The sequence below is a fragment of the Phallusia mammillata genome, chromosome 4, assembly GCF_965637545.1.
Source record: "Phallusia mammillata chromosome 4, kaPhaMamm4.hap1.1, whole genome shotgun sequence".
Lineage (NCBI taxonomy): Eukaryota > Metazoa > Chordata > Ascidiacea > Phlebobranchia > Ascidiidae > Phallusia > Phallusia mammillata.
Window position 1 is genome coordinate 14766024 of NC_137255.1, and position 25289 is coordinate 14791312.

Here is a 25289-nt window from a genome sequence, read left to right on the forward strand (position 1 = left end):
TAATATGTTAAGACAGCTAATCAAACTTTGAACAGCGTTGAAGTTTAATGTTTTAGACTAGTTGTTTTTGGGTCTTAAACAGCTTTTTACATTGACCCCTACGGTACCAAACCAGAAATGTACCAAAACAAAATTAAGTATTAAATAACGTTGTTGAGGTAACGATTAAATAACCACTTAACTACAACCATGAATCACTTTATTAAATAAACAAATATATATATAAACATAACTAAGTCTTAGCCTTTAGTACCACAAGTGATGGTATAGCGATAGCTTATGCTAATTTATATATAATGCGTATCAATATTTGAATTATGTCAAAGACGGAATTATTGGTCTCATTCGTGAACGGGACACATTTTTCATTTCACTCTGTTTTTACAATTTCAACTTTTTGCCGTGAATTATTTGATGCATTGCAACATAACTTGCTGCCACAGCTGTCCACATGGTTGCAGATCTACAAGCGGTTTTGCTTGACTTGATGACCGCAGCGGTTATCCTGTTGGCCCTAAAACGGTCAAACGGTTTGCTTGTTGCCGGTCACCGCACATGTGCAACTGGAAGTTGTTAGTTGTGGTGGTGAGCTACTTTCATTATTTAAGTAGTCTTCGTTGTCGATGACAATTGCGTGGGTGTCAAGTCTTAGATGGCCATTTTTACACCGATTTTGCAACACGTTGGTTTGACTGTTTATTATTTGGGCTGCAGAACCCCGGACTTACCTCCAAAATCGGTAAAATTTATGTCGGCTTTTAACGAAATTTGTATAGTTTGTACCAAATGCAGGTGGTAAATTTGCCAGTGTACCACTTACTGCGTTTGACCTAACAGCACAAAACTTTTCCTCTGTTATCACATGAAATTATGTCTGCTGGTTTGTCGCAATAAAGGACCTGTCTCCTTTTACTTGCTGTTTAAAATCTTTGGGTTTTATGGGTGCATTGTATTTATTTTTTGAAACTCATCTCTCATTTGAGTTCCTTGACACTCAGACCAGGAGGTAATGACTGGCGAAGTTTTTCAGCCTTGTCCTTATCTTGTATCACAAGAGTGTAAAGATACCTACTGCATCGCACCTACAAAGTAAAAAAATGTTTCACAATACAAACAGTGCAGCTGAGCAGTCTTTTTAATATGCCATATTAATTAGAAACAAGGCACCCGAAATGGAAACAGCAAAACTACTTAGTGTCCCAAAGTAAAGTGCATTAGCATTTTTTTCTGTTCATTAAAGCTGGCCATGATGTTGTCATGCACAGTGTTTTTTTAAGGTGTTTTGGGGGACCGAAATTTCTCCAGCGGTTTCCCAAAATTTGCCAGTAGCCTAATAAATAATTCGTTTAAGCAAATATGGCTATTTTTTGGTATTTAAATGAAACACTTGCGGTCTCTTAAAACTACTTAGCGGTCACCCAAACCAAACCTTAAAAAAAACTGATCATGCATAGGAGTAAACAAGGGGCAAGTACCATTAAACTTGTGACTATTTTCGTACAACACTGAAACCTCCATTGATGATAGTGCAAGATTTTAATGACCAAAAACTGTAAGATTATATAACTTTTGTTACAGACAGAAAAGTGAAAAAGCGCAGTCAGATTGGTTTGTCATATATATCTTTAATGCTAATCATGCGTTTAAACTTCCGTTCTTCAGAACTAAATAAACCACTTACACAGTAGACTTATTACAAAAGCACAGTTGTATATAGCGTTACAGAGTCAGATTCAGTGTGTTGCACTGAAAAGTTGTCGTTGATGTTTTTAACTTTAATTGAAACGGCAACCTTTCTGACTCCATAATTACCAGGAGTCCAACCTTATACAATCAGACTCGGCAACCCTGGTTGTGAGTGTTTTTACATTATTTACAATAAAATGTTGTAAAGGTCTGCTACCTTGAACTTGGTGTTATCTTTGTTCTTCTTGATTTTTACTGATTTTGCATCAGTGCGGCGAGCAGTCAGCAAAAAATCTTTGATTTCGCGAATTTGCTTCGGCATCTTGTCACTGCAATTATAAAAAAACATATTATTAAGACTAGCAATATATTAAAACATACATAAATTTATTTCTGAGATTAGCCTTATATTGAAACATCAAATCGCATAAATAAACTTCAACATGGGACATGCCATTGTTGCATACTTTTTAAAATGCCAACACAAGGCACAGGTTCAACACGTCTTTGATGACAAATGCATTGTGTTTGCCTTGCAAAAACAATTTAGAGTGGCCAAGAGCAACCCATCAAGACACTTGTTATCTGTTCTTGCATTGAATTAGTTTCCATTCCGTGTTAAACCACATGGAAATAACTGTAACCCATCCCACCAGAGAAATGCACTTCAGAGTCAGTTTTCTCCCACCAATTTAATGGTATCATTGTACTGGGAAAATCTCGTTGTAATTATTTTGCTGTAATCTATCACATTTTTCAACTTCTATAACCCATGTTTAGGAAAATGATACCACGTATTGTCAACACTTCCATTCATCAACATGTGAACTACACAAATTGAATCACGTGTGCTAAAAGCGTCAAATATACTGCGAATTATTCTTGACTGAAATTATTTGTAATGTAACAATAAATCAATTGACAGATAAATCGGAGTTCGATGCTAGGCGCTTTCTTGTCATTCGACTCGGTGTGGTTAATTAAATTACCCAGTTTTTTTCTAATCAGTACAACAATAAATTCTCCGGGTTAATAAGGTAAAAACATAACTATACAAAAATAACAAATTACCTCTGAAACTACACGCAAAACTCCTCGTTGCGATTCCGAAAAGAAAGAGTGTTGTTCCGTGCCAGTCCAGTCCACGAACTTCACATAGAAACAACAACGAACCCGTCTTCGGTGAAATACGTTTTGCAACACTTTGTGCACTTTTATAACTTTAAATTAGAGTCGTTACTGAACAACTAAAGTTTGGTAGCTGCTGAACCCTAAATATTGAATCTCTTACAAATAAAGGGTTAATCAGAATTGGTTTAAAGTAATTTTACAAACGTTTCGCCAAATTTTTCTTTTACAATTAATATGTTTCTGGTAAGACAATTTACATTTTTTTTATTTTGCATAAAATGCAAAACTAGCGTTTTTGTTAACATTTTTTATATCTATTGAATTAACACTGCTTCTGGTGTTGGATTTGTCATGTGATTGCAAGCGAGTCGTGTCACGCTTCGCTTCCTTCAGTGGGACGTTTTGTGTTATTTTCCAGCATTTCTCTACTACCATTAGATAATTTAACTTAGATTAGGTTTAGACGCCACATCTTGACGTGAGTAGTTATAGATAGTAATGTAGGCCGCGGAATTGATAAAGTATTTACAAGTTTTTAACAACTTCCAAACAAAGTGGAATAATTTGTTGACAACGCTGTTTAGCTTTGTTTGATTAAGAATTTTAGATAACATGCTCACCTTGGTTGTCCGTTATTTTACCTTATAATGCACCGAAAAAGATGTTTGTCTATCTGTTTCTTTAGAAAGTTGCTTTAGTTTAACCTATTTTTGTCATGCTAAGCCTGTTTAGGTTGGTGCCGGCTAATGTTTAAAGGTGTGATTTCCTTATCTATCATTAATAAGTTTTTTTTTTAGACAGTTTTAATTACATTGATAGTAATTAGAATGTCATCATCGCGGTTTGAAGTGGCGAAGGTTTCTGGCAACAATGGCGAACCTTTGGTTGCCAAAGAAGAACGTCGTGGCTCCACCAATAGTTTAGCTGATGAAACCTCCGGTCTGGTACAAAACAAGGACCAAGATGGCAAAGTCAATAGTCTTAAAAAAGCAGAAAGTGATGGCTTCATTATGATGAATGTAAAAACAAATGAGGAACCAAATCCACCTGTGCCTGTCTCTAATGAAGTCCCAGAGGTAGACGTCAACCCGGAAACCAAAGCTGAAGGAAACAGGTTTCATGTTGAGTTTGTTGGTGTGCCAAATCAAGAAAAGTCTGGCCCAGTATCTCCAGGTCATGAAACTTTGCAAAGTGATTCTCATGACACATATTCAAAAACGTATTACCAAAGAACATTTGGTCACAACACCCAGGAAGCTGTTCCTATGGTTGCATATTATCGCAACACTACTTCCATGACCAACAAAGCTGCACGTCCCAGTTTAGGTCAATTACATGATGCTCATGCTGATATCGATGTTGAATCAAGATCGAGAAGTCAGCCGACTGAGGAACCAAGTGGTGACCAGGAGCCACAAAATCTACAAGCACCAATCAAATTTGGGTGGATAAAGGGAGTTTTAGTAAGATGTATGCTAAACATATGGGGTGTGATGTTGTTTCTTCGCCTTTCCTGGGTTGTTGGGCAGGCTGGCATTGGTTTTAGTTTGCTGATAATCTTGTTGTCATCCGTAGTAACTGTGATTACAACATTGTCTATGTCAGCAATTTGCACCAACGGTCAAGTAAGAGGTGGTGGGGCTTACTATCTGATCTCTAGAAGCCTTGGTCCAGAATTTGGTGGTGCTATTGGTCTCATTTTCTCATTAGCCAATGCCATTGCTGTGTCCATGTATGTTGTTGGATTTGCTGAAACAATTGTTGATCTTTTAATTGAGAACAATGTTGGAATAACTGGATCTAAGATGAATGATATTCGTATTATTGGGGCTATAACAGTATTGGTTCTACTAGGAATTACTCAACTTGGCATGGCTTGGGAATCAAAAATGCAAATAGTCTTGTTGTTTATTCTGCTCCTTTCAATTCTGAACTTTCTTATTGGTACCTTTATACCAGCCAGTTTGAGTAAAAAATCTGATGGGTTTTTTAACTATCAAACAAGTATAGCAGCAGAAAACTTTGGACCAAGTTTTAGAAATGATCAGAATTTCTTTTCCCTCTTTTCAATATTTTTTCCTGCTGCCACTGGTATTTTAGCAGGTTGTAACATTTCAGGTGATCTTAAAGATGCCCAAAAAGCTATTCCAAAAGGAACACTATTGGCAATTCTTATAACTAGTATAGTGTATGCAATTATTTCAATAATTCTTGGTAGCATTGAGGTTCGTTTTGCATCAGGTGATATTGTTGACTGCATTGCAAATGCTACCGTATACAACTGTACAACAGCTGCTTGTCAGTTGGGCTGTTACTATAACATGTCTCTTGCACCTGGTTGTGAACAATCTGCGGACTCAACAATGAGATGTTTTTCATCGGGACTTCTAAATGATTACCAAGCTATGCAAAAAATAAGTTGGTTTGGGCCAATCATTATTGCTGGTATAGTTGCTGCAACTCTCTCATCTGCATTAGCCAGTCTGGTCAGTGCCCCAAAGATTTTCCAGGCTGTGTGCCGTGACAAGATATTTCCACTGATTGGATTTTTTGGCAAAGGGGCACCAGGTTCTGATGAACCAAGAAGAGGATACATTCTGGCATTTGTAATTGCTCTGGGTTTTATTTTGATTGGAGACCTTAATGCCATTGCACCCATTATTTCCAACTTTTTCCTAGCATCATACACTTTAATCAACTATTCTTGTTTTTCTGCTTCTCTGGCCAAGTCTCCGGGATGGCGTCCGGCATTTAAATACTACAACATGTGGCTTTCTTTTATCGGTGCCCTTGTCTGCTGCGCTATTATGTTTGTTATTCAGTGGTGGGCTGCTTTAATAACCATTGTAATCGTTGCTGCTCTGTACAAATACGTAGACTACAAAAAACCTGATGTAAATTGGGGATCTTCCACCCAAGCGTACATTTACACTCAAGCACTTAACCATACTCTCAAACTTACTTCCGTCGATGATCATGTGAAGAATTTCCGTCCGCAGTTGTTGGTACTATCAGGTCCAGTGAATCACCGTCCTGCTTTGGTGCATTTTGCTTCACAAGCATCCAAAAATATCTCTCTGATGGTTTGTGGAAATGTTGTCATGAACAAAGGAAAAAGAAACCTTCGAACAAATATGATTGACAATCAGGAGAGCCAACGTTGGCTAAAGAAGCAACATCTTAAAGCATTTTATCAGTCTGTTGTTGCTGACAATTTGGAAACTGGTGTATCAACACTAATGCAACTCTCCGGTCTTGGAAAACTCAGAACAAATACACTTTTGATGGGTTTCATGACTGACTGGAAACAGAGCAAAGGCGAAGAGATTATACAGTATATAAATATTATTCACAATGCCTTTGACATGAACTTTGGTGTTTGCATTTTGCGAATGGCAGAGGGTCTTGATGTATCTCAATACATGTCCAATGATGATAACATCATAATCGAAAGCAAGACTGATTCAAGTGGCTTAAAACGTGATGACTCTTATCTTTCTGAACCAAGCAATGTGGGTGATTCCAGTGAAGTTATTAACCTGAAAAATAGTTCAAACAAGGGAAGCAGCAACAGGCTTGTTCATATAGCATCAGCAGCCAAGGATATGGCGGGTGATGTAAATGCAGCCAAACTAAAGGCTTCTTCCCAATTTCAAAGCATCCAGGGCAAAGACAAAACCATTGATGTCTGGTGGCTGTTCGATGATGGTGGATTAACTATTTTGCTACCTTATTTGCTATCTACTAGAAAGCAATGGGCAGGGTGCAAAGTAAGGATTTTTACTGGTGGAAAAAAGGATCGAATTGATCAGGACAAGCGCACTATGGCTCAGCTGCTTACCAAGTTTCGAATAAGCTTTGAAGATGTGATTGTGGTTCCAGACATCAACATGAAACCAAACAAAATCTCTCAGCAAAACTTTGAGAACCTGATTGAGCCATACAGACTGCATGATGAGGCAGAAGATGCTGTTGAAAGCAAGGAGGAGGATGCTTGGAAAATCACTGACAACGAACTGAAAATCCACAAAGACAAGACAAATCGCCAAGTTCGTCTCCAGGAACTGTTACAGAAACACTCAAAAGATGCTGCATTGATCATGATGACCTTACCCATGGCACGCAAAGGAAATTGTTCAGCGCCACTTTATATGGCATGGCTCGAGGAGCTGACACGTGATTTGCCTCCCATGGTTCTGCTTCGTGGCAACCAGACAAGCGTACTAACATTTTATTCGTAACTACAAATTGTCTATCTCAAGTTTTTTCCTGATCAGTTTACACACAACTATCAATTTGCACACAAGGACTTTCAAAAAAATTATTTTTATTTTTGAAGTGTTATTTATTTTACCCTGTAATTTTAAAACGGTGGGTGTAACTTGTCTTGACACTGTATTAGTGGTAAATTGTTGCAAATGATTTTTTTACCCTGCCTTGGTAGTTGCAGTCCTATGTATAAGGTTTAAGTTACAATTATTTTATCAATCAGTCATTTCCCCAATATTAAGATGTGGTCATTATTTGATTAATTTAGGCAATAAATTTAGGCAAAAAAATGCAAGTATTTAAATTGTGCCTTGCTTGTCCTTTGCCCACATTTGTATGTATATATATAACAAAAACAAGCTGCAATCATAAGTCATGCTTTTGTATTTATTTATTACCTGACATTTATGGGAAAGTGGTATGACAATCTAACAAACTGCTGTTGAGTTCAATGTAAAATTGCTTGTGTGGTGTAAATTTATCCATTTGTGAACTTGGTGTTTTTAGAAGGCGATTCTTATTTCTGTAATTTATTGTGGAGTTCTCTTAAAAACGTTTTTGCTTGTTTATACCTGTGTGACATGCTTTATTTCAATGCGATTTTGTGTTTTTGAAGCTTGTAAACAAGTGATGTACCACAAATTTTCTTTGGGAACCACAGGTATTCTTTTCAATCTTTAACATTTAATTACATTCTTACAAGTAAAATAGTCTCAAATTATCCTAATCCCATTGTATTATTTGGGTACATCACCAGCAAACTACCTTAATGTGGTGTGTAGCCTAACTTTACAATCATTATAAAAGTGTAATATTTTTAGCAAAACTTGTCAACCCCATGTCAACTGCTACTTTTCAAATGCTAACTTGCTTATTTCTCACCTATGTTAATGTAACAAATACAAATTTCTTTCAGATCTTAGTAGTAAACATAATTTTCTGCTGAACTGAACATCCTACAACCATGTATAAAGCAGTTTATGCTGCGCTTTATGCCATTTTTCTGACTGTGGTGATAGCATTAGGTAAGTTTGTATGTACAAATTTTAATTCTTCCTGTGTTTAACATGCAATGTCTCTAGGTTTGTACCTTTTGTTTACTGGACAAGGCTTTAGATTTGATGTTGCCTGGTTGTTGATGTCAATTTCACCATATGCATATGCATGTGTGGGAATTGGCTTGGCCATGGCCTTTTCTGTTGCTGGGGCGGCTTGGTAAGTGCAAATATTAACTTGAATTCGTTGGGAATTTGAAGTAAATAAATGTTATTACATTTAGTGAGTTAAACAGAGAGCCTCATTTTTCATGCTATTGCCAAGCATTATTTATAATTGTTTTCGGGATCATTTCAGATTACAGTACATGCTGAAATGAACGCTTTTCTAAGTTTATCTCTACAATTATCAGTTACATATTTCTTTTCTGAACAGGGGCATCTACACAACTGGCTCATCCATCATGGGAGCAGGAATCATTACTCCAAGAATTTATTCCAAAAATTTGGTAGGTGATTACAATAGCAAAAATGTGTAAGCGGCTTTCTAATCGTGCATTGTTTACTTTACAGGTAAGTATTATCTTTTGTGAAGCTGTCGCCATTTATGGGATCATTCTAGCCATTGTAATGTCACAATCACTGGTTAACTTCAATCCTGCTCTTTTGGATGAAGCCACAATGGCCAAGAACTATTTTGCTGGTTTGTATAAATGAAGTCTGTTTGGAAATGTTGTAGCATGTGTCTTCATTGTATTTTACTTGGTTTAGGATTTTCCATTCTTGGAGCTGGTTTAACGACTGGTTTGGCTAACCTGGCTTGTGGTATTTGTGTTGGTATTGTGGGAAGTGGGGCTGCTTTGGCAGATGCAGCCAACCAGACCTTGTTTGTCAAGGTAAGCAATGTTGCTTTCACTGTCAGAAAAAATACCTACACCACACTATGTTTGTGTTATCTTTTTTTTTGTCTATAACATCCTACATCTGTATTTTTGTATTTAGGTGTTGATTGTGGAGATTTTCGGAAGTGCCATCGGTTTGTTTGGAATTATTGTGGCAATAATTATGACATCAAAAGCACACATGACCTCAACAATTGCAACTTAATATTTCTTGTGTGTGTACTGGTCCTTACATATTCATTACAGTTGTTGTTTTATTTTGTGCTACTTTCTATGACAAGCTGACAAATTCCTAAAATATCTTACATAAGAGAAAATATTTGAATGGATTCTTTAGGTCAGTTGTGCCAATTGGGTAAAACAAGTTCACCTTCCATTAAAAAAACTGACTATAGATATTTAAGTGTCACATTTTAAATAAACTTGCATTTTTTTCTGTTCAAAAGGAACCACATTGGTTCATGTGAATATCAAGATTTATGTTGTTGTGTTGTTCATTTGTGCAATAGTGTTTCGTATCCTACTCCAATGTCATGTATAGAAAACGTTCCCTAATGGCGATCACAAGAAGACCATTAACTGGATAAAAGATGGATACACCCGGCTGAAGTATTTTATTATGATTTAAGCCGTCATAAGTGGTTCTTCTCGTTCAGATTTTCAACAACGCCCATCATGCGACGCATTATTCCCTACAATAAAACTTCCACTTATGTTTCTTGAAGATCAATTATTGCTGTCCCTTAATAAAAATGTTTCTGTGCCATGAGTGAGAGCTTTAGTGCTGCAGTTGAACAAAAGTCTTACATTGAGTGATGGATCTGTCCTTTATTTTTTACATGTAAGAAAAAAACAAAGCATCGCTGTTTTTAATCATTTCGTTCAAAGTTCAACCAATTGTCTTTCCCTAAAACGTGACAATGTGCAAATAACATAAAAAATTAAACCCCCATGTGTCCGTATTTTAAGATGAAAGGGCGACTAGCCTTCGTAATTAAGTATCCTATGCATTCCAAACGTGTTTGTGTGCTTGTTTAAAATCCAAACAGAACAGCCACTGTCCCTTCTACTTCCAACTTAAAAGCTGAAAGTGCCCTCTTCACAACAAAGGGTTCTTGACAGCAGTTTAAGGCAAAGTAACTTCGGGCGGTTTACTGCTATACTTAGTAAAGCACTGTCAGTGTTTTCTGCACCATGGCTGTTGTAAGTTGCGTATGGAAAACGGTCAGAACATCGGGTATTGCACCATCATCTAGGTAAGCTTTCGCCCGCTAGGATATTAATTAACTGACCGACAATCTGTTCGTGTTGTCTAGATATGGGTTTACAGCCAAACTTGTACAGGGAAAGGTTTTTGTTTTTGGAGGATGCAATTCAAATACCGATGTAAGTTATAACCAACTGCAACAAACCAATTGGGTTATATTATTTTTATTCTTTAAATAGGGGGAAGTTTCGTTTTACAACGACTTGTTTGAGTTGGCATGTAAGTTAATCTTGCCTTTGTTTAATTGGCCGCTTGATAACTTTGGTATCGTAACAATATTTTTAGTGAAAGATGCACAGTTAACCTGGACGACAGTGGAACAGGTGGGAGATATACCAGGACCAAGGGACAGCCATGCTATGTGGTATGTTTTATCCCTACATTCGGAGTCTGTCTTTAACTTCACCACCTATTCAATTTTACTTTAGTTACTCTGACAAGATGTTGTATATATTTGGTGGTAAAGACCAGCTCATCAGTGACAGATGCATTCCTGGAATTTTCCAGTTTTCAACAGGTTTTATAGTATATTTTACTTTCACAAAATGACCACAGGCTTAATGCATTTCGTATTTTAAGTTAATGGGTCTTGGACCAAACTTCACACCAGTGGCCGACAGTCGTTAGCGGTTAGTTTCACAGCAGAAATCATGCGACAAAAAATTTACGTTTTCGGTGGAATTTGCGATGGAACTGCCTCAAACGAACTGTTTGTTTTCCATACAGGTTAGCGTTACATGTGTATGCTATAGTTCAGTGGTTCCCAAACTTTTTCTACTCGCGTACCATTTTTTTGGTTCATGCAGCGTTCTCGTACCACCTACAATCATTGTTAGAATTTAATGAATAAAAATGTTACTAAACTTTACTAACTAACTGTACCTTAGTAACCAAAGGCTCGTAAATATTAAACAAAAATTAGTTAAACTTTTACCGCCCTCGCTACAGTGCTACTGCCAACACAACTAGTAGCTTTTTACAAAAACTGACTTTAAGGACTTATTACGTCGTAATAACAGATTCATTACGTCATAACAAACCTATTTCGTCACAAAGAAACCTTGCTTAACAGTTCAATGCGTCAATACACCAAGGAATTAGAATTTAGTATAGTGTGAAATTTCACGCTCTACGTAACTTGTGTGAAATAAAGATCGTTTGGTGTGAACTTAATAAGTTGCTCGCGTACCACCTTGGAGACCTTCGCGTACCACTAGTGGAACGCGTACCATAGTTTGGGAACCACTGCTATAGTTGAACACGAATGTTACGAATTCGAATTTTATCACAAAAGGTAACAAAACTTGGGATAAAATTCATCCCACTGGACCTGTTCCAAGCCCGCGATGTGATCATGGCAGCGAATGTGTGGACGGGATTATGTATATTCAAGGAGGCTCAAGTGGAGAAAAAACGTATTACAACGACTTGTATTGTTTTGATCCAAGTGCGTAGAACGATAACCTGTGGTGTTTGTTGATAGCTTGTATAAATTGGTGGGCTGAATGACTATTAGAAATAACTACCGATTAAATGCCAAATGTGCTGATATGTAACAGCGACTTATGGCCATCAATTATTGTTTTCAGGCAAAAATTCTTGGAGTCAACCTGAGGTACGTGGTATGCTGCCGTACCCGAGAGCCGGCCACAAGTTTGTTGCCCATCGAAACAAGGACATATATCTAATTGGCGGTTACAATGATACGTGCAAGGACACAATCTCGTGCCTGTCTGCGGCATACAAATTCAGTTTAGGCAAGAATAATATATCTTGCTTTTTTACATTGTGTCAGATGAGTTGCAGCATATAAGACTTCAAGAACAACCAATTTGTATTTTACGTTTTAGGAAGCAGGAAATGGAAACGTCCAGTAGCGGCTGGACTTAGCTTGCCCGACAGCCCGTTGCATGGACACGAAGCTTTTATATTACACAGCGCGATGTATGTGATTGGTGGCATTGAACACAGTGGCCAGGAGAGTTTAAACCAGGCGCGTACTCTGAAACTCATCAATCCTTCGGAACGTAAACCAGTGATCGAACATCTTCTCGACGATTTTTGCATACAGGTTAGTCGTGCAGTGTAAATGATGGATGGTGATCAATTAGAAGGTTGATCGTGACTTATGGCTACGAGGCTTTCACGCTACTGACCTTTCAACATTTATTTCTTGCACAGTCCCTTTACTCGTACAAATCCGTCTATAGATTGTTTTTATTCCGCAAGTTTTCTTTCTTTTTTTTAAAAAGTACGCATACTTTGGTTTATGTGTTTTCTTTTTTGTTTGACGTCAATACATCGTTTAATAAACAGAGCAACTCCCCAAAGTGTTGGTCACCCACAGAAAAGCCAACAGTTTTCTATGAACTTAATTCTCAAACGATTGCGGAAACAGAGAAACATCTCAACAACCTCTCATGCTCTGAAGCTGTAAGTCATGTAGAGTGTAGACTATTTTCCTTTGAAAACGTATGCTTAACTTCTTACTTTCAATTTAACCAATGCAACGAGCAGATGACGATCCCAATTAACCAGGCCCTGGAGAGTGAAGAATTGTCTGAAGTAGATTCACCGGAACTTCGGTTTAGTTTGCAAAGGGCTGCTCGTGCAGAACTTGCTTCGGCGCGCCAAGCATTCGAAAACGAACGAACAGAATTGATACGGCAAGTATAGCCTTTCAGCTGTTACGTTAGTTTAGCACAGGGGTGCACAACCTTTTTGCTAAGACGGCCGCATTGCGGATCCTTATTTCACCCACGGCCGCCAATTACCTGCTTGTTTTGTTTTTAAATTGAATATGTGAAAATAGGGCTTGTCCCACATACAAAAACCATCTAATGGCGTCCAAAAAGGCCGGATAATTTTTAAAACATGATCCACAGATTGAGCTAAACAGTCTGATGACCCGTCTGAGCTATTTATGACGTCACAATCTATATTGTAACACAAGAGGTGACTGTTTATTTGCATTGTTTGCACACAATAGGCGTATATAAAGTGTAATGTACAGGGTTACCACGCTGGTAATATTCTTTACAGTCTTACAAAATCTAATTAGAGCAGTTTCAAAGTCAAAATATTTAGCAAAAGAGTTGTTTTTACGTCACGGCCGCCAGTACATATATTTTAATAAACATGTTCACGGCCGCACAAAATCGTCAACTCGGCCGCATGCGGCCGTACGGCCGCAGGTTGTGCACCCCTGGTTTAGCATAATTAAACATAGTTTACTTCATCTCAGGTTGCTTGACAAGGAACGAGACGAAATTAGATCAATGGTCGAAAAGCATAAAAAGCAAAATGAAAGTTGGTGGAAAGCGCGACTTCAGGAAAATGACTCCCAGCGCCAAAAAATGAAACTTGCATGGGTGGGCTTACTGAAAAGGAATTTTGAAACAAGTGACAATTTAAAGTGTTTAATGTGTCATTTACAGGAGAGAATCGAATCAGAAAGACAATTGCTCGCAACTGAACGTGAAATTCTTGAAACAAAAGCAAAGCAAGTAGCACAACTTCTCCAGCAGATCACAAACACCTAAAATGTCAGAATAAGTTTATTCACACCTTGGCGATAAACTTTGATATTAATATGGAAAGAAAGTTTAAACATACACTAATTGCGTTGCTTTTTTGTTTACCATTATTAAAAATTAACCTATTAAACCTTACCACACTAAGATTTGACAGTTTGGCACTTACTGTTTTTTTTCACGGGGTTCGAACCCAGGACAATCCCGGTCGTTTTTTTATGTCTGTTTGTGGGTCAGGCGCGCCGCACCATTCGTTCTACCCGATGTCTGGCTGTTAAAGCCCCAGCTCGCCCACTAGCGCTCATATTATTTTGTACAGCTGCAAAACACTCCACTTATCTTATCTAAATGATCACTATACTTCAAACTCAATTTCATTACTATGTCTCACATTACTATGAGAGTAAAAACAGAACGGACTTACAAATACGGAGACTTCATGCGCTCGTTCACGTTTACCAATTTAATTCCGAAACACTGAACAGAATTTGTTGGGTCAAGTGATCCCATAAACAGTGTAAAACAAACACACGAAGACTGGGAGATTTCAACGGATGTAGGACTTTTATATTTACAACACAACAAGTGGCGGGCAAAGAGGTTGTCAGCACCGAGAAAGACTCCCATCAACATAAGATTGTCAATCCACTCTATTGCTTACCAAGAAAGCAGTACGAACATATGCGCTGCTAAATAATGTATTGCAATAGTTCCACGTGTGATTGAGTTCGAATTGGCTGCATTAGTCGAAAAGTATTTGACTGTACCTCGATTTGCATTGTTTTCCAATAACATATTTTATAGGAATTGTTTACAGGATTGAACTTTCCTAAAATCCATTAAAGGAACAACGTCTGTAACCGGGCAACCCTGGCCAAAATACGCAGAGCAGTTAAGGATACAATTTCAGGCGTGCATTTCAGGATTCTAATATCAATTAGCCTTTTATTTCTTCTGAATGGGTTTGTGGGTAGTTTTAATCAATGATCAAGCATGCTGTAAGGAGCACATGCATGAAAACAAAATACACAGAAATCCTTTTTTCATATACAAGGTATCTGGAAGAAAACGAGCTGAAAGTTACTGGTTCACTCTGCCCCTAAACACCATGTAATATGTGAGAGCAAGTTTAGGGCTGTACCGTTGTGAGTTTTCTGCTGGCAGCCAAGCTATACATTTAAAGCAAAAAGCCACGCACATCATGTACTGCACGGAAATTTCCACAACCCCAAATTTTCACCGAAATGATAAAACTTAAAAATATATAACTTGTGGGTGTGATTACCACATAGTTCAAACTGTTTAAGATTGGAACACTGTGTTTCTGTTCTGTTCACATGTAAATGGTAAGACAGTCTGTATGGCAAAGCCCCATCTGCTGGTGATAAGTTAGTCATCAGTTTGGCTTGTAAGAAAGTATGCGGCCATTTCCACGTTTTTTTCACAGGCCATGTAAGCTTGCACACAGGCACTCTCACTGTAGCCCAGTTCTTTAAGCTGTTAACAATAACATTTTGTTAGCAAACATGTAAAATAGTAGTCAAAAATGCAATTTCAAAACATAGAATGCTCTAGTTGAGAAAAAAATTAGTTTTGAAGAAAATTGTGATTGCAAATTCACCAGTACTTTAACAAAGGGTCTACTTTCTTTTCTTATGCCACAGACAACATAAAGTTATTTTAGGTAATTCACACAGTGGACTAAGATCTATATATTTCAAAAGAAATTAACCTGTTCAATGTCACGCTGTTCTTGAGGTGTCACCCTAAGATATGTAGTTCCTGGTGGGGGATTTTGCTCTTCATCAGAATCTTGCAAGGAATTAATAAATTCTATGAATTCAGATTGGTGGCTCCTTATGTACTGAAATAGAAGCCACAGTAAAATGTGTAAAGAAACTCAAACATAACAACATTAACATGACTCAAAAATAAAACTGATTTGCCAGAAAACAAAATAACAAATAAGCACTTACATCTAGAAGTTGGGGATTTTGTTGTCCGATTTGTTGCATGCACGTGACAAGTGATGCAGGGTTTCCTCTCACTTCTCTGGCCATTGTTCTTAATGCCTCATTATTTCGATAACTTTCAAACACATTTCCACCTTAAACATCAAGTATGCCAATAATTAAAAATATTCTAGTCAATGTTTTACCTATATCACCACTAAAATAGTTCAAGATCAGAAGCAAAACCATCATAAACCATTCATATCCCAATAATTTAATAGTTAATAGGTTTGAGATGATGTATGTTTGATTCATGACAATCATTAACATGTATGTAACCATAAACACTTTTTGGTTTAAATAAGCTAAACATATCTTTCTCAAATCAGGTTTTTATCTTATCACAGTTATTATCCACATGGTGTAGATCAGGGCTTCCCAAACTTTTTTCATCGCTCTCTTTTTCACGACCCTTCACGGATAATATGATAAACAATGCAAAAAATATGTTTGTTGTATTTATTGAAACGACTAATTGGAGCGAAAACTAAAAACAACCTACCGGTACTTGAGTCTACTACTTTACACGTCCAAATACCGATACCTTTTACGTGCTTTAGCCTTTAGTTTCTGTCACATTGTTTTGCAAATAGGCACCTATCAACTTTGACCAAGTTTAGGCCAGTACAGTGCTTTGCAAACGGACATTAATCACTGCTTAGAAATCGTAAATTTATTACCTATTTTTATTAGAGAAAGTTATTGCGCCACACAATACTTAAGCGTTAGTCTATAACTCTATATGCCATCTTTATGTTGTATTAAAATGCCTGTGTAGCCCTGGTGTAGATTATATCTCGATGACATTGCATGTAGGTAAAAAAAAACACTTTTCGACTGTGCTACAGCCTTGCTTAATAAGGGTATAATAAATCAGTTAATTTCAAATGCAAATTTTATGAGCAAGCGATGACTTCATGACTTGGTTTCAACCCATACTCCAACATGTCATGTCACAATCCCCTGAAGCTGTGCTAAACACAAACACTACAATTTAACATCACACAATGTTTTATAGGCAAAATAATCCTTTAAAATACATTGGGTGCCTAGTACAACCTAAAATAAAAATTCCACTTAGTTCCATACTCCTATTTGAAGAGATGATTCCACATAATTGCACAATCCATTTAAATGCAAAGAGTATAAATCTAAACCACAGCCATTTCTTGAAGAAAATCGTCTTGTAAATTGCGTCAAAAAGCTGGGTCGGCTATTCAATTAAATACCTATCTTCTTCTGAAAACTGAGTTAGTCATACTATATGTGCAATAGCAACATGGTGAAAAATCTTTCTGTCTCTTCACTAGGGATGTTCAAAGTAGAATATCGAATCCTTAGGATTCGAATCCAGTTAGATTCGAATCCATTTTCACCGTTTATATCGGGTAATTGGAACCGATATAAATGTGTGCTCTCGTCGGTGGTAAAAATGTAAACACATGCGTTACGTTTTTACGTCGACGCCCGGTCATTGTACGAGTTGCAAAAGACGGCACGTGCCTCCTCGCCGTCAAATCTGAGAGCGATATACAACGCCTTAACGCCAAGTCACGAGTCGCTATAACAACGCCATAACGACGGTTGTGCATTGGAGGCATAATTAACGATTAGCGCACTTGTTAAGCAACTGATCATGTGATTACGTTTATGCCATTCAACGACTTACCGGCAACTTTTTGCAACGTCTTATGAGCATCTAATTGTTTTCCGACTTTGACAACAAAAAACATTAAACGTTCAGGGCGTTAGGCAGCGATTGGAAACATGGGAATGTCTGTTAATATCGCAAAAACAGTAAAGGAATCCGAAAACATATGACGATTGGGTCATTTCCTAACCGAATACAAACAGAAAAATGTAGTGAGTAAACGCTGCAAAGTTCACGTTTTGTGTTGCAAAATCGCAGGTAGTTCAATTGGGATTTGAAAATTTATCAACCAATGTCCCAACTTTATTTGATAGGGTGCCTGTTTTTGCAGTTGTTTTAGGTTAACAAACGTTATATATTTGTACACTAGGGAGTCTATGTCAGTCCTCTACCACCAGACAAATCAAATTACCACAGCATGCTTACAACATAGTTATTTCTACTGAAGGCAATAGAAATCACTGAATAAAATCGTTTTAATTAATTTTTAACCTTATGCTAATTGTTCTGGCTTTGTGGACTGCATTTAGTTTCAATGCAGTTGTGTAAAGTTTTTTCCCATTGTTTTTCTTTGTTTTGGTTGGTTCTTTTTTACATTTTAAATGAAAAATATGTTTTATAATGTATTAAACTGGTCTACTTTAGTTGTTGTCAAAATTAATGATTGCACAGTCAAAAATGATATAAGAATTTGATTCGATATTCTCGATTCGAAACAATTATTCTAGAATACCCAATTATTCTACTTTGAACATCCCTACTCTTCACTGCAACAATTATTTCACTGGTCAACTTAGTTTGCAATAACCAACAATATGCAAAAATCCAAGCTATTCGCTTCTACACAGATCAAATATAATAATGAAAAAAGACAGCATACCTTCAGATCTTTGCTCAGTTGGAGGATTGCTTGCTGGTGGAGCTAAATTATATGAACATATAAATAATAGTTTTCTTACATGTATTCAACTCCAAATTGAATGTGACAAATTATATTGATTCATACAGTATTTCAATTTCATACTTTTGAGGGTAAAATTACCCAAGATTGAAAAACTCCTTAATAGAAACAAATTAGCAATGTTTGCTTATTTAATTTTAAACCTTTAAAATAACTTACTACAAACACTATGATTTTAATAGTTACATATTTTTTACCTAAATTTAATTTGTTCCTATTCTATTTCCTGGCATTGTTGAACATAACTGGTTACGCAGGCAGAACCAAATCGGTCCCACATGTGTATGTGCAAACTGGTAATGCATGATTACAGCACAATCATTTTTAGATTTCAAAAGACAAATCAGTAACAAACATAATATGTAATAAACATATTATGTTTTTGATTTCAAAAGAGACCCATTTGTTTCTGCATACCTAAATAATTATGGTTAAAAATGTCATAAAAAGAAAAAAAATGACTAAAATGGCCTGGAAATATCCAACAAATGCTTCAGGGTAAAAAAAAGATTGACAAAAAGCTTAACACATTTGAGACCAAAAGTACAAACTAAAAAGAGGCAGTAGTGAAAACACAAACATTAGTCTCCATAATATCTCAATAGTTGTTAATTTAATGTTTTATCAGTTCCATAAAACTACGAAATCCAAAATTGGTAGATTGATAAACAAAAACTTTGCCTTGTATCTTATATTATAAAAATGGAAGTTTTATATAGCAGACAGGTTAAAAAACCCTTCACACTACATACCTGCAGTTGTTGGGGCTACACTGCCGCCCAGTCCAGATGCTGGGGCAGGAACTAATCCTTCAGGCAGCCCATTTAGCAAATACTCAACAGCTCGGTCAGGATTGTTAAAACTTGCTCGCAAGGCAGCAGCAACATCATCGCGGGGATAACCCAATGTCATGATGTTGGTAATGAGGGTTTCATAATCTGATCCAGTTACTGCGAATGAAGGATTTTAGTGGTAAAACAATGTATTGTAGTGGAGATTGAAAATTTTTTTTACTTTGGATAAAAATAAAATTTCTTTCTCTAAATATACTATCATAAACCTGGACCTCATTTGAAGCACTACAACATTACAACTACAAATTTTCTTGCATGTCAAGCCAAACCCATCACCAAAACCCATGTGCATGATCCACCACCTTTCTGAAAACTTCTTTAGCCTGTTTCACAAAAACATGCGCTACCTCTCAGTTATATTCAACAACCTTCACCCAACAAAGTCAACTTCTTCCATGCATGGAAATCAATACCAGGTTTTGCTTGATCCTGTTGGACATTGTCACTTTGCACATTTACAGGTTGCCTGGCAGCAGCAGCAAACAGATGTGCCTCTTTCAACATGTCAATCACCTCATCAACTGTCTTGTGCATGCCACTTGCAACCTCTTTCAGTGCCTCTACTGCTGCAACATCACTCAATGGCATGTCCTGGTTGGCATAGGCTGATTCAAGGCACCTATCAATTCCACCAGACTCGCTGATCTTTCCACGTAGCTCATCCAAACGGGCAGGTGTGAGATCACCTGGCAAACCTAATGACAAACTTTCTGGGGCCAGGGGTTGTTGTGACCCAGTTGCCTGAGACAAAAACTCGTCAAAACTCGGTATGTTGGGCATTGCGGGCACTGGAGGCAAAGGAGGTGGTGGAATATCATCACCAGATTGAAGAGCAACTGACAGCTGTTCCTGGTATCTCTGCCAGGCCTCATCTACAGTGGATCCACACAGCAGGTTTTCAAAGCACCAATTAAACAAAAAAGATTGGAAGCTGGTGCCATTGCAATGCTTTGCATTTGGAAATGCAATATACTAAGGTGTGGTTTGCAGCATGACATACTGGCTTTTGTTAAAACACATAAAAGTGCAAACATCTTACTTACCTAGTGCAGACTCAGAAGCAGCAAGAGCTGCAGTGACGGATGTATCTGTGGGTTCAGTGGTAGAGGTGGGAGTTGGCCTACAGTATTTACAAAATGTTGTACAATGTAGTCCTATGCTGAATCGCTATATTTCATTGAACTCCGAATGGCTTTACTTACGCAGCACTTTGTTCCACTTTTGGTTCCTCTGGTGTTTCCGCGGATGCTTGTGTCTCCATTGCTGCTGGTTCAGTGGTTGGTGGAGCTGGGGTTGGGACAGGTGCACTGGTACTTTCCTCACTACTGGCACTGGCCTTTGACTGAAACAAATAATCATGGATAAATACCATTTGTGTGTGTGGTCAAGCGGTATTTACAGGTTGGGCATAGCAGTCATGTAGTATGCACAGGTTGGCCATGTGGTATTTTCAAGTTGGCCACAGTGGGCAAGTGGTATTTGCAGACACCCACCATTTACTTAAATGTTTAAGACCTTAAACATAACTTATAAGTAAAACAATACAAACCTATTTAGTAAACAACCATTCGTACATGTTTAGTATATATCAGAGATGCTCCACATCTGCATAATTGGGGTTTCAGCCGAAAGCGAATATTCAGCAGTGTTATTTGAATAACTTGGGCCATATTTACTGAATCATTTAAGACCTGACATGAAGTCGTAAGCTATGCATTTGACATGAAAGCATATGTTTTTTTACCACACAAACAGTGGTACTACACAACAGGATAGTTGTGTTTTATTATTATTTTAGTTGTTTGGGGTTTAAGATTGTCTATTTCATGGGTGTCAGCCTAACAATTAACTAGAAGGGTGGCTTAGCACATATTGCCCTTGCACATACACTATGATCTATTTTAAAACATAAATATATTTCCTATGCTTATTTTGTATTGGGTCCCATATTAGCCATCGTCTTTTATAACCTTGGTCGTTTCTGCAAGCAAAAACTCATGGGTCCCCACACATGCAAAGTTGTAGATAAAATGCATTTCAATAGATAACAATGAGTAAGTTTGGTATTGTGAAGACAAACACAGTGATTGGTACTGTGCATATCTAAATATGCTATATGGAGTAAAAACTATTTAAATTAAAAAAACTCATTTTAGGGGGCTAGTAGGATAACTAATTGAGGTTCAACACACACAAACTTAAAAGTAGGAAACCACAATGACTCAATCAATAGTACTGCAAAATTTCAGTCCAATCTGCCAACGTTTAAAATTTCAACCACTAGAGGTGTTTTGAGCAACAACCGTTAATGTTTCTGACGTCAAAGGGCTGTTAACAACCCACAAACTGCAATGGCACAATAACGATAACGGGCATACTTTACAAGCTATCCAAATTTTTGCCAATTCTGACATTGTTTACAAACTCACCCCTTTTAGGGGGCTAGCGGGGTAAATGCTAGGGTTATCCGGACAAACAAAGTGGGATGCACATCTACATAACTATATCTATCATCTGTATAAGTTTCAGCCACATCCATCAAGCATTTGATGGCAAAACGAGTCGGACAAACTTCGGGGAAAAATACCCATTTTAGGGGGCTAGCGGGGTAAATACTGGGGTTATCAACAAAAACAAAGTGGGATGCACATCTACATAACTACATCTACCATCTGTGTAAATTTCAGCCGAATCCATCAAACATTTGATGGAAAAACGAGTCGGACAAACTTCGGGGAAAATAAACATTTTAGGGGGCTAGCGGGGTAAATACTGGGGTTATCAACAAAACAAAGTGGGATGCACATCTACATAACTACATCTACCATCTGTGTAAATTTCAGCCAAATCCATCAAACATTTGATGGAAAAACGAGTCGGACAAACTTCGGGGAAAAAATACCCATTTTAGGGGGCTAGCGGGGTAAATACTGGGGTTATCAACAAAAACAAAGTGGGATGCACATCTACATAACTACATCTACCATCTGTGTAAATTTCATCCAAATCCATCAAGGATTTGATGGAAAAACGAGTCGGACAAACTTTGGGGAGAAGAAAAATGAAAGAAAACAAAACAAAAAACAAACAAACATTTTGAGTAAAATCAATATGTGTCCCCTTCAGGGAAGGGGACCCATAATTACTGACTTTTTTGTCTGAAGTGGAAAAAAATATTTGATGCAAATAGTTATGGTGTAGAATTTGTACTTATAGAAGATTCAGTTTCAGCTGATCACAAAAAATTTTTTCGTCTGAATCCGAATCTTTGCAAAAAGGCTGATGCGGCCAAATAAATTCAGCAAACCGAATATTCTTTACATCACTAGTATATATATTGTTTTTTTAAAATCAAACCAACCTTAGTAACCATAGCAACAACAAACTTGGTTTCTTCTATATTGTACTCTGATAAATTTTTGGCGTCATCCAAAATTTTTCCTGTACAACGAAGTATTGTAAAATAATGCTTCTAAATTACTTTTATTTAAATTGGACACTTAGTCAACTGTAAGAAAAAGCATTTACACCATTTGCTTGTTTTATTTCGACAAAAAAAATCGCATACCAGCATATATAAGCTTAAGACCACCAACAGGATAGTCATTCTTTCCTTTTGTCTGTTCAATTTTTTCTTTCAACATTTTTACCTTCATGAAACAAGAAACAATTGAATATTTTATAAGCCATATTAATCTGTATGCCTAGTTGCCAACATACCGTGTCAGAGTCTCCAATTTCCACATCAAATTTCTCCTGTTTCAGAGTTTTAATAGTGATCTTCATTTTTTCACTTAATGTAGATGCCCTATGCCTAGTTGACAACAATCATACACAATCCTTCCTATTCAATGCCCTTATGGATAAATAGATAAGTATTTGAGAGTTGAAAACTTGTTCATATCAGTGGCCACCAACATTGTTATTTAAAACTGTATACACAACTCTTTAATCAGCAAATCAAGCAGATTATTATTTGGATTGTTTTGAATTTTTTTTAGTAGAATTTAGTCCAATTGGTAATCTTTTTAGGGCAGTTCATTTAAGTGGAAGTTTTTCAAGATTGTAAAGCATTTGTAAGTGACTATGTGTTCTTCCAAAAGTTATTTGTTTTGTGCCTTCATTTCATCTAACGAATTCCAATAGGATTTTTGTTGATTTAACACAGATATGATTTTGAAAGTGAAAAAGTTTACTTGGTATGAATCTTTCTTGGTAAAAGACTTTACATAACAAACTCAGTTTACTTTGAAACAGAAGTGCGTTAACAATCTCTTTTCAAAATCCCTTTTTCAATATTTGTTATGATTTTATAATGCCAATTATTTTAAATCACCCTCATGTAAAACAAATCATTTGATCATATAACAAAAGATGTTTGGTAATCATAACTACACAGGCTTATATTGAACTCATTTTTGCTGGACATGGCTTTGGGTTGGGTCAAGGTGGGTGCTGTCCTGTTCAGACCTTGCCCAATTTACGGCCAAACGTACAACAACATTTGTTATTTAAAAGGCAAACATGCACCGGCATTAAAGACGCAAAATTCCTCGAGAATGAATATGACTTTTACCAATAAGAATGCACAGTTGCACACCGCCACAACTATTGTCATTCTGCCAGAATGAAATGTGCCCTAAAGGGAATTTTTTTTACGCTTCACTGCACAAGGCTTCACGTAGTCGTTAATCACCTTTTCACAACAACCGAATTGTAGTTTTTGTGGCCTTCGTGATAATGGCTGAATTCAAGCACCATATGCAATGCTGAACAGATTTTATTCGTCGTAGATAACGTTAAATCACATGCAAAGAACCAAAAAATTTCATGCACGAAAATTATTACATACACGCATGGCATTATCATTTTTTAGCGTTTTGCGTACATAAACACTTTCCGAACATAAGAAATTTATAAAATTTGGCACAGATGTACACCAGAGCATACTTAACATTATAGTAATAACGAATTTTTGGAGCGATTAAAGAATTTTCAGCAAAATAACTTTTGCTTCGGACCTACGCATTTTAGCAAGCACAGCATTATGGCCTTGTGACACAACAAACGACTTATTGACGTTTGCAACTTAATTTAAACACTTTCCGAAAATAAGAAATGTATAAAATTTGGCACAGATGTACACCAGAGCATACTTAACAATATAGTAATAACGAATTTTTGGAGCGATTAAAGAATTTTCAGCAAAATAACTTTTGCTTCGGACCTACGCATTTTAGCAAGCACAGCATTATGGCCTTGTGACACAACAAACGACTTATTGACGTTTGTAACTTAATTTAAACACTTTCCGAAAATAAGAAATGTATAAAATTTGGCACAGATGTACACCAGAGCATACTTAACATTATAGCAATAACGAATTTTTGGAGCGATTAAAGAATTTTCAGCAAAATAACTTTTGCTTCGGACCTACGCATTTTAGCAAGCACAGCATTATGGCCTTGTGACACATCAAACGACTTATTGACGTTTGTAACTTAATTTAAACACTTTCCGAAAATAAGAAATGTATAAAATTTGGCACAGATGTACACCAGAGCATACTTAACATTATAGCAATAACGAATTTTTGGAGCGATTAAAGAATTTTCAGCAAAATAACTTTTGCTTCGGACCTACGCATTTTAGCAAGCACAGCATTATGGCCTTGTGACACAACAAACGACTTATTGACGTTTGTAACTTAATTTAAACACTTTCCGAAAATAAGAAATGTATAAAATTTGGCACAGATGTACACCAGAGCATACTTAACATTATAGTAATAACGAATTTTTGGAGCGATTAAAGAATTTTCAGCAAAATAACTTTTGCTTCGGACCTACGCATTTTAGCCAGCTCAGCATTATGGCCTTGTGACACAACAAACCACTAATTGACGTTTGTAACTTAATTTAAACACTTTCCGAAAATAAGAAATGTATAAAATTTGGCACAGATGTACACCAGAGCATACTTAACATTATAGTAATAACGAATTTTTGGAGCGATTAAAGAATTTTCA

The 25289-nt window shown here is 36.8% G+C and overlaps 5 protein-coding genes across 6 annotated transcripts; 3 read left to right on the forward strand and 2 right to left on the reverse strand.

Annotated features, from left to right (window-relative positions):
• Nucleotides 1-934: 934 nt before the first annotated feature.
• LOC145222924 (large ribosomal subunit protein eL38) lies at nt 935-2927 on the reverse strand. 2 transcript variants are annotated; one of them, XM_080089171.1, is made up of 3 exons: nt 2758-2927; nt 1904-2015; nt 935-1082 (listed from the first exon to the last, which is right to left on the reverse strand). In XM_080089171.1, the coding sequence occupies exons 2-3, from the start codon at nt 2006-2008 to the stop codon at nt 975-977; spliced, it is 213 nt and encodes a 70-aa protein (XP_079945297.1). In that variant the 5' UTR covers nt 2009-2015; nt 2758-2927; the 3' UTR covers nt 935-974. The 2 variants fall into 2 exon arrangements, with proteins under 2 accessions (XP_079945297.1, XP_079945298.1); XM_080089172.1 differs by lacking the exon at nt 2758-2927 and adding an exon at nt 2154-2712.
• A 417-nt stretch (nt 2928-3344) lies between these two features.
• Nucleotides 3345-8003, forward strand: LOC145222917 (solute carrier family 12 member 2-like). Its single transcript, XM_080089163.1, has one exon. The coding sequence runs from the start codon at nt 3645-3647 to the stop codon at nt 7056-7058; it is 3414 nt and encodes a 1137-aa protein (XP_079945289.1). The 5' UTR covers nt 3345-3644; the 3' UTR covers nt 7059-8003.
• A 46-nt stretch (nt 8004-8049) lies between these two features.
• Nucleotides 8050-9752, forward strand: LOC145222923 (V-type proton ATPase 21 kDa proteolipid subunit c''-like). Its single transcript, XM_080089170.1, has 6 exons — nt 8050-8111; nt 8169-8301; nt 8518-8590; nt 8655-8784; nt 8853-8977; nt 9084-9752. The coding sequence occupies exons 1-6, from the start codon at nt 8051-8053 to the stop codon at nt 9186-9188; spliced, it is 627 nt and encodes a 208-aa protein (XP_079945296.1). The 5' UTR covers nt 8050; the 3' UTR covers nt 9189-9752.
• A 334-nt stretch (nt 9753-10086) lies between these two features.
• Nucleotides 10087-14197, forward strand: LOC145223901 (leucine-zipper-like transcriptional regulator 1). Its single transcript, XM_080090313.1, has 13 exons — nt 10087-10239; nt 10300-10369; nt 10430-10469; nt 10536-10614; nt 10679-10767; nt 10830-10976; nt 11545-11697; nt 11840-12007; nt 12101-12321; nt 12567-12683; nt 12768-12916; nt 13495-13621; nt 13688-14197. The coding sequence occupies exons 1-13, from the start codon at nt 10178-10180 to the stop codon at nt 13790-13792; spliced, it is 1527 nt and encodes a 508-aa protein (XP_079946439.1). The 5' UTR covers nt 10087-10177; the 3' UTR covers nt 13793-14197.
• A 26-nt stretch (nt 14198-14223) lies between these two features.
• LOC145223903 (lysine-specific demethylase RAD23B-like) lies at nt 14224-23139 on the reverse strand. The gene is made up of 10 exons (XM_080090314.1): nt 22982-23139; nt 22830-22911; nt 22623-22702; nt 20464-20603; nt 20305-20381; nt 19160-19357; nt 18327-18368; nt 15760-15890; nt 15516-15647; nt 14224-15280 (listed from the first exon to the last, which is right to left on the reverse strand). Exons 1-10 carry the CDS (start codon nt 23045-23047, stop codon nt 15173-15175), a joined length of 1056 nt encoding a protein of 351 aa, XP_079946440.1. The 5' UTR covers nt 23048-23139; the 3' UTR covers nt 14224-15172.
• Between the last annotated feature and the right edge of the window lie 2150 nt (nt 23140-25289).

Bases quoted from the DNA above. Each gene is read 5' to 3' on its own strand.
- LOC145222917 (XM_080089163.1), top strand. From the start codon at position 3,645: ATGTCATCATCGCGGTTTGAAGTGGCGAAGGTTTCTGGCAACAATGGC.
- LOC145222924 (XM_080089171.1), bottom strand. From the start codon at position 2,008: ATGCCGAAGCAAATTCGCGAAATCAAAGATTTTTTGCTGACTGCTCGC. The intron at 1,083-1,903 runs GTAGCAGACCTT...TTTACTTTGTAG, and splicing joins AAGATAACACCAAGTTCAAG to GTGCGATGCAGTAGGTATCT.
- LOC145223901 (XM_080090313.1), top strand. From the start codon at position 10,178: ATGGCTGTTGTAAGTTGCGTATGGAAAACGGTCAGAACATCGGGTATT. The intron at 10,470-10,535 runs GTAAGTTAATCT...CAATATTTTTAG, and splicing joins CGACTTGTTTGAGTTGGCAT to TGAAAGATGCACAGTTAACC. The intron at 11,698-11,839 runs GTGCGTAGAACG...TATTGTTTTCAG, and splicing joins CTTGTATTGTTTTGATCCAA to GCAAAAATTCTTGGAGTCAA.
- LOC145223903 (XM_080090314.1), bottom strand. From the start codon at position 23,047: ATGAAGATCACTATTAAAACTCTGAAACAGGAGAAATTTGATGTGGAA. The intron at 19,358-20,304 runs GTAAGTAAGATG...CTTCATTCGCAG, and splicing joins TGCTTCTGAGTCTGCACTAG to TAACTGGATCAGATTATGAA. The intron at 15,891-18,326 runs GTATGCTGTCTT...TTGATGTTTAAG, and splicing joins AACTGAGCAAAGATCTGAAG to GTGGAAATGTGTTTGAAAGT.
- LOC145222923 (XM_080089170.1), top strand. From the start codon at position 8,051: ATGTATAAAGCAGTTTATGCTGCGCTTTATGCCATTTTTCTGACTGTG. The intron at 8,112-8,168 runs GTAAGTTTGTAT...CAATGTCTCTAG, and splicing joins GACTGTGGTGATAGCATTAG to GTTTGTACCTTTTGTTTACT. The intron at 8,302-8,517 runs GTAAGTGCAAAT...TTTTCTGAACAG, and splicing joins TCTGTTGCTGGGGCGGCTTG to GGGCATCTACACAACTGGCT.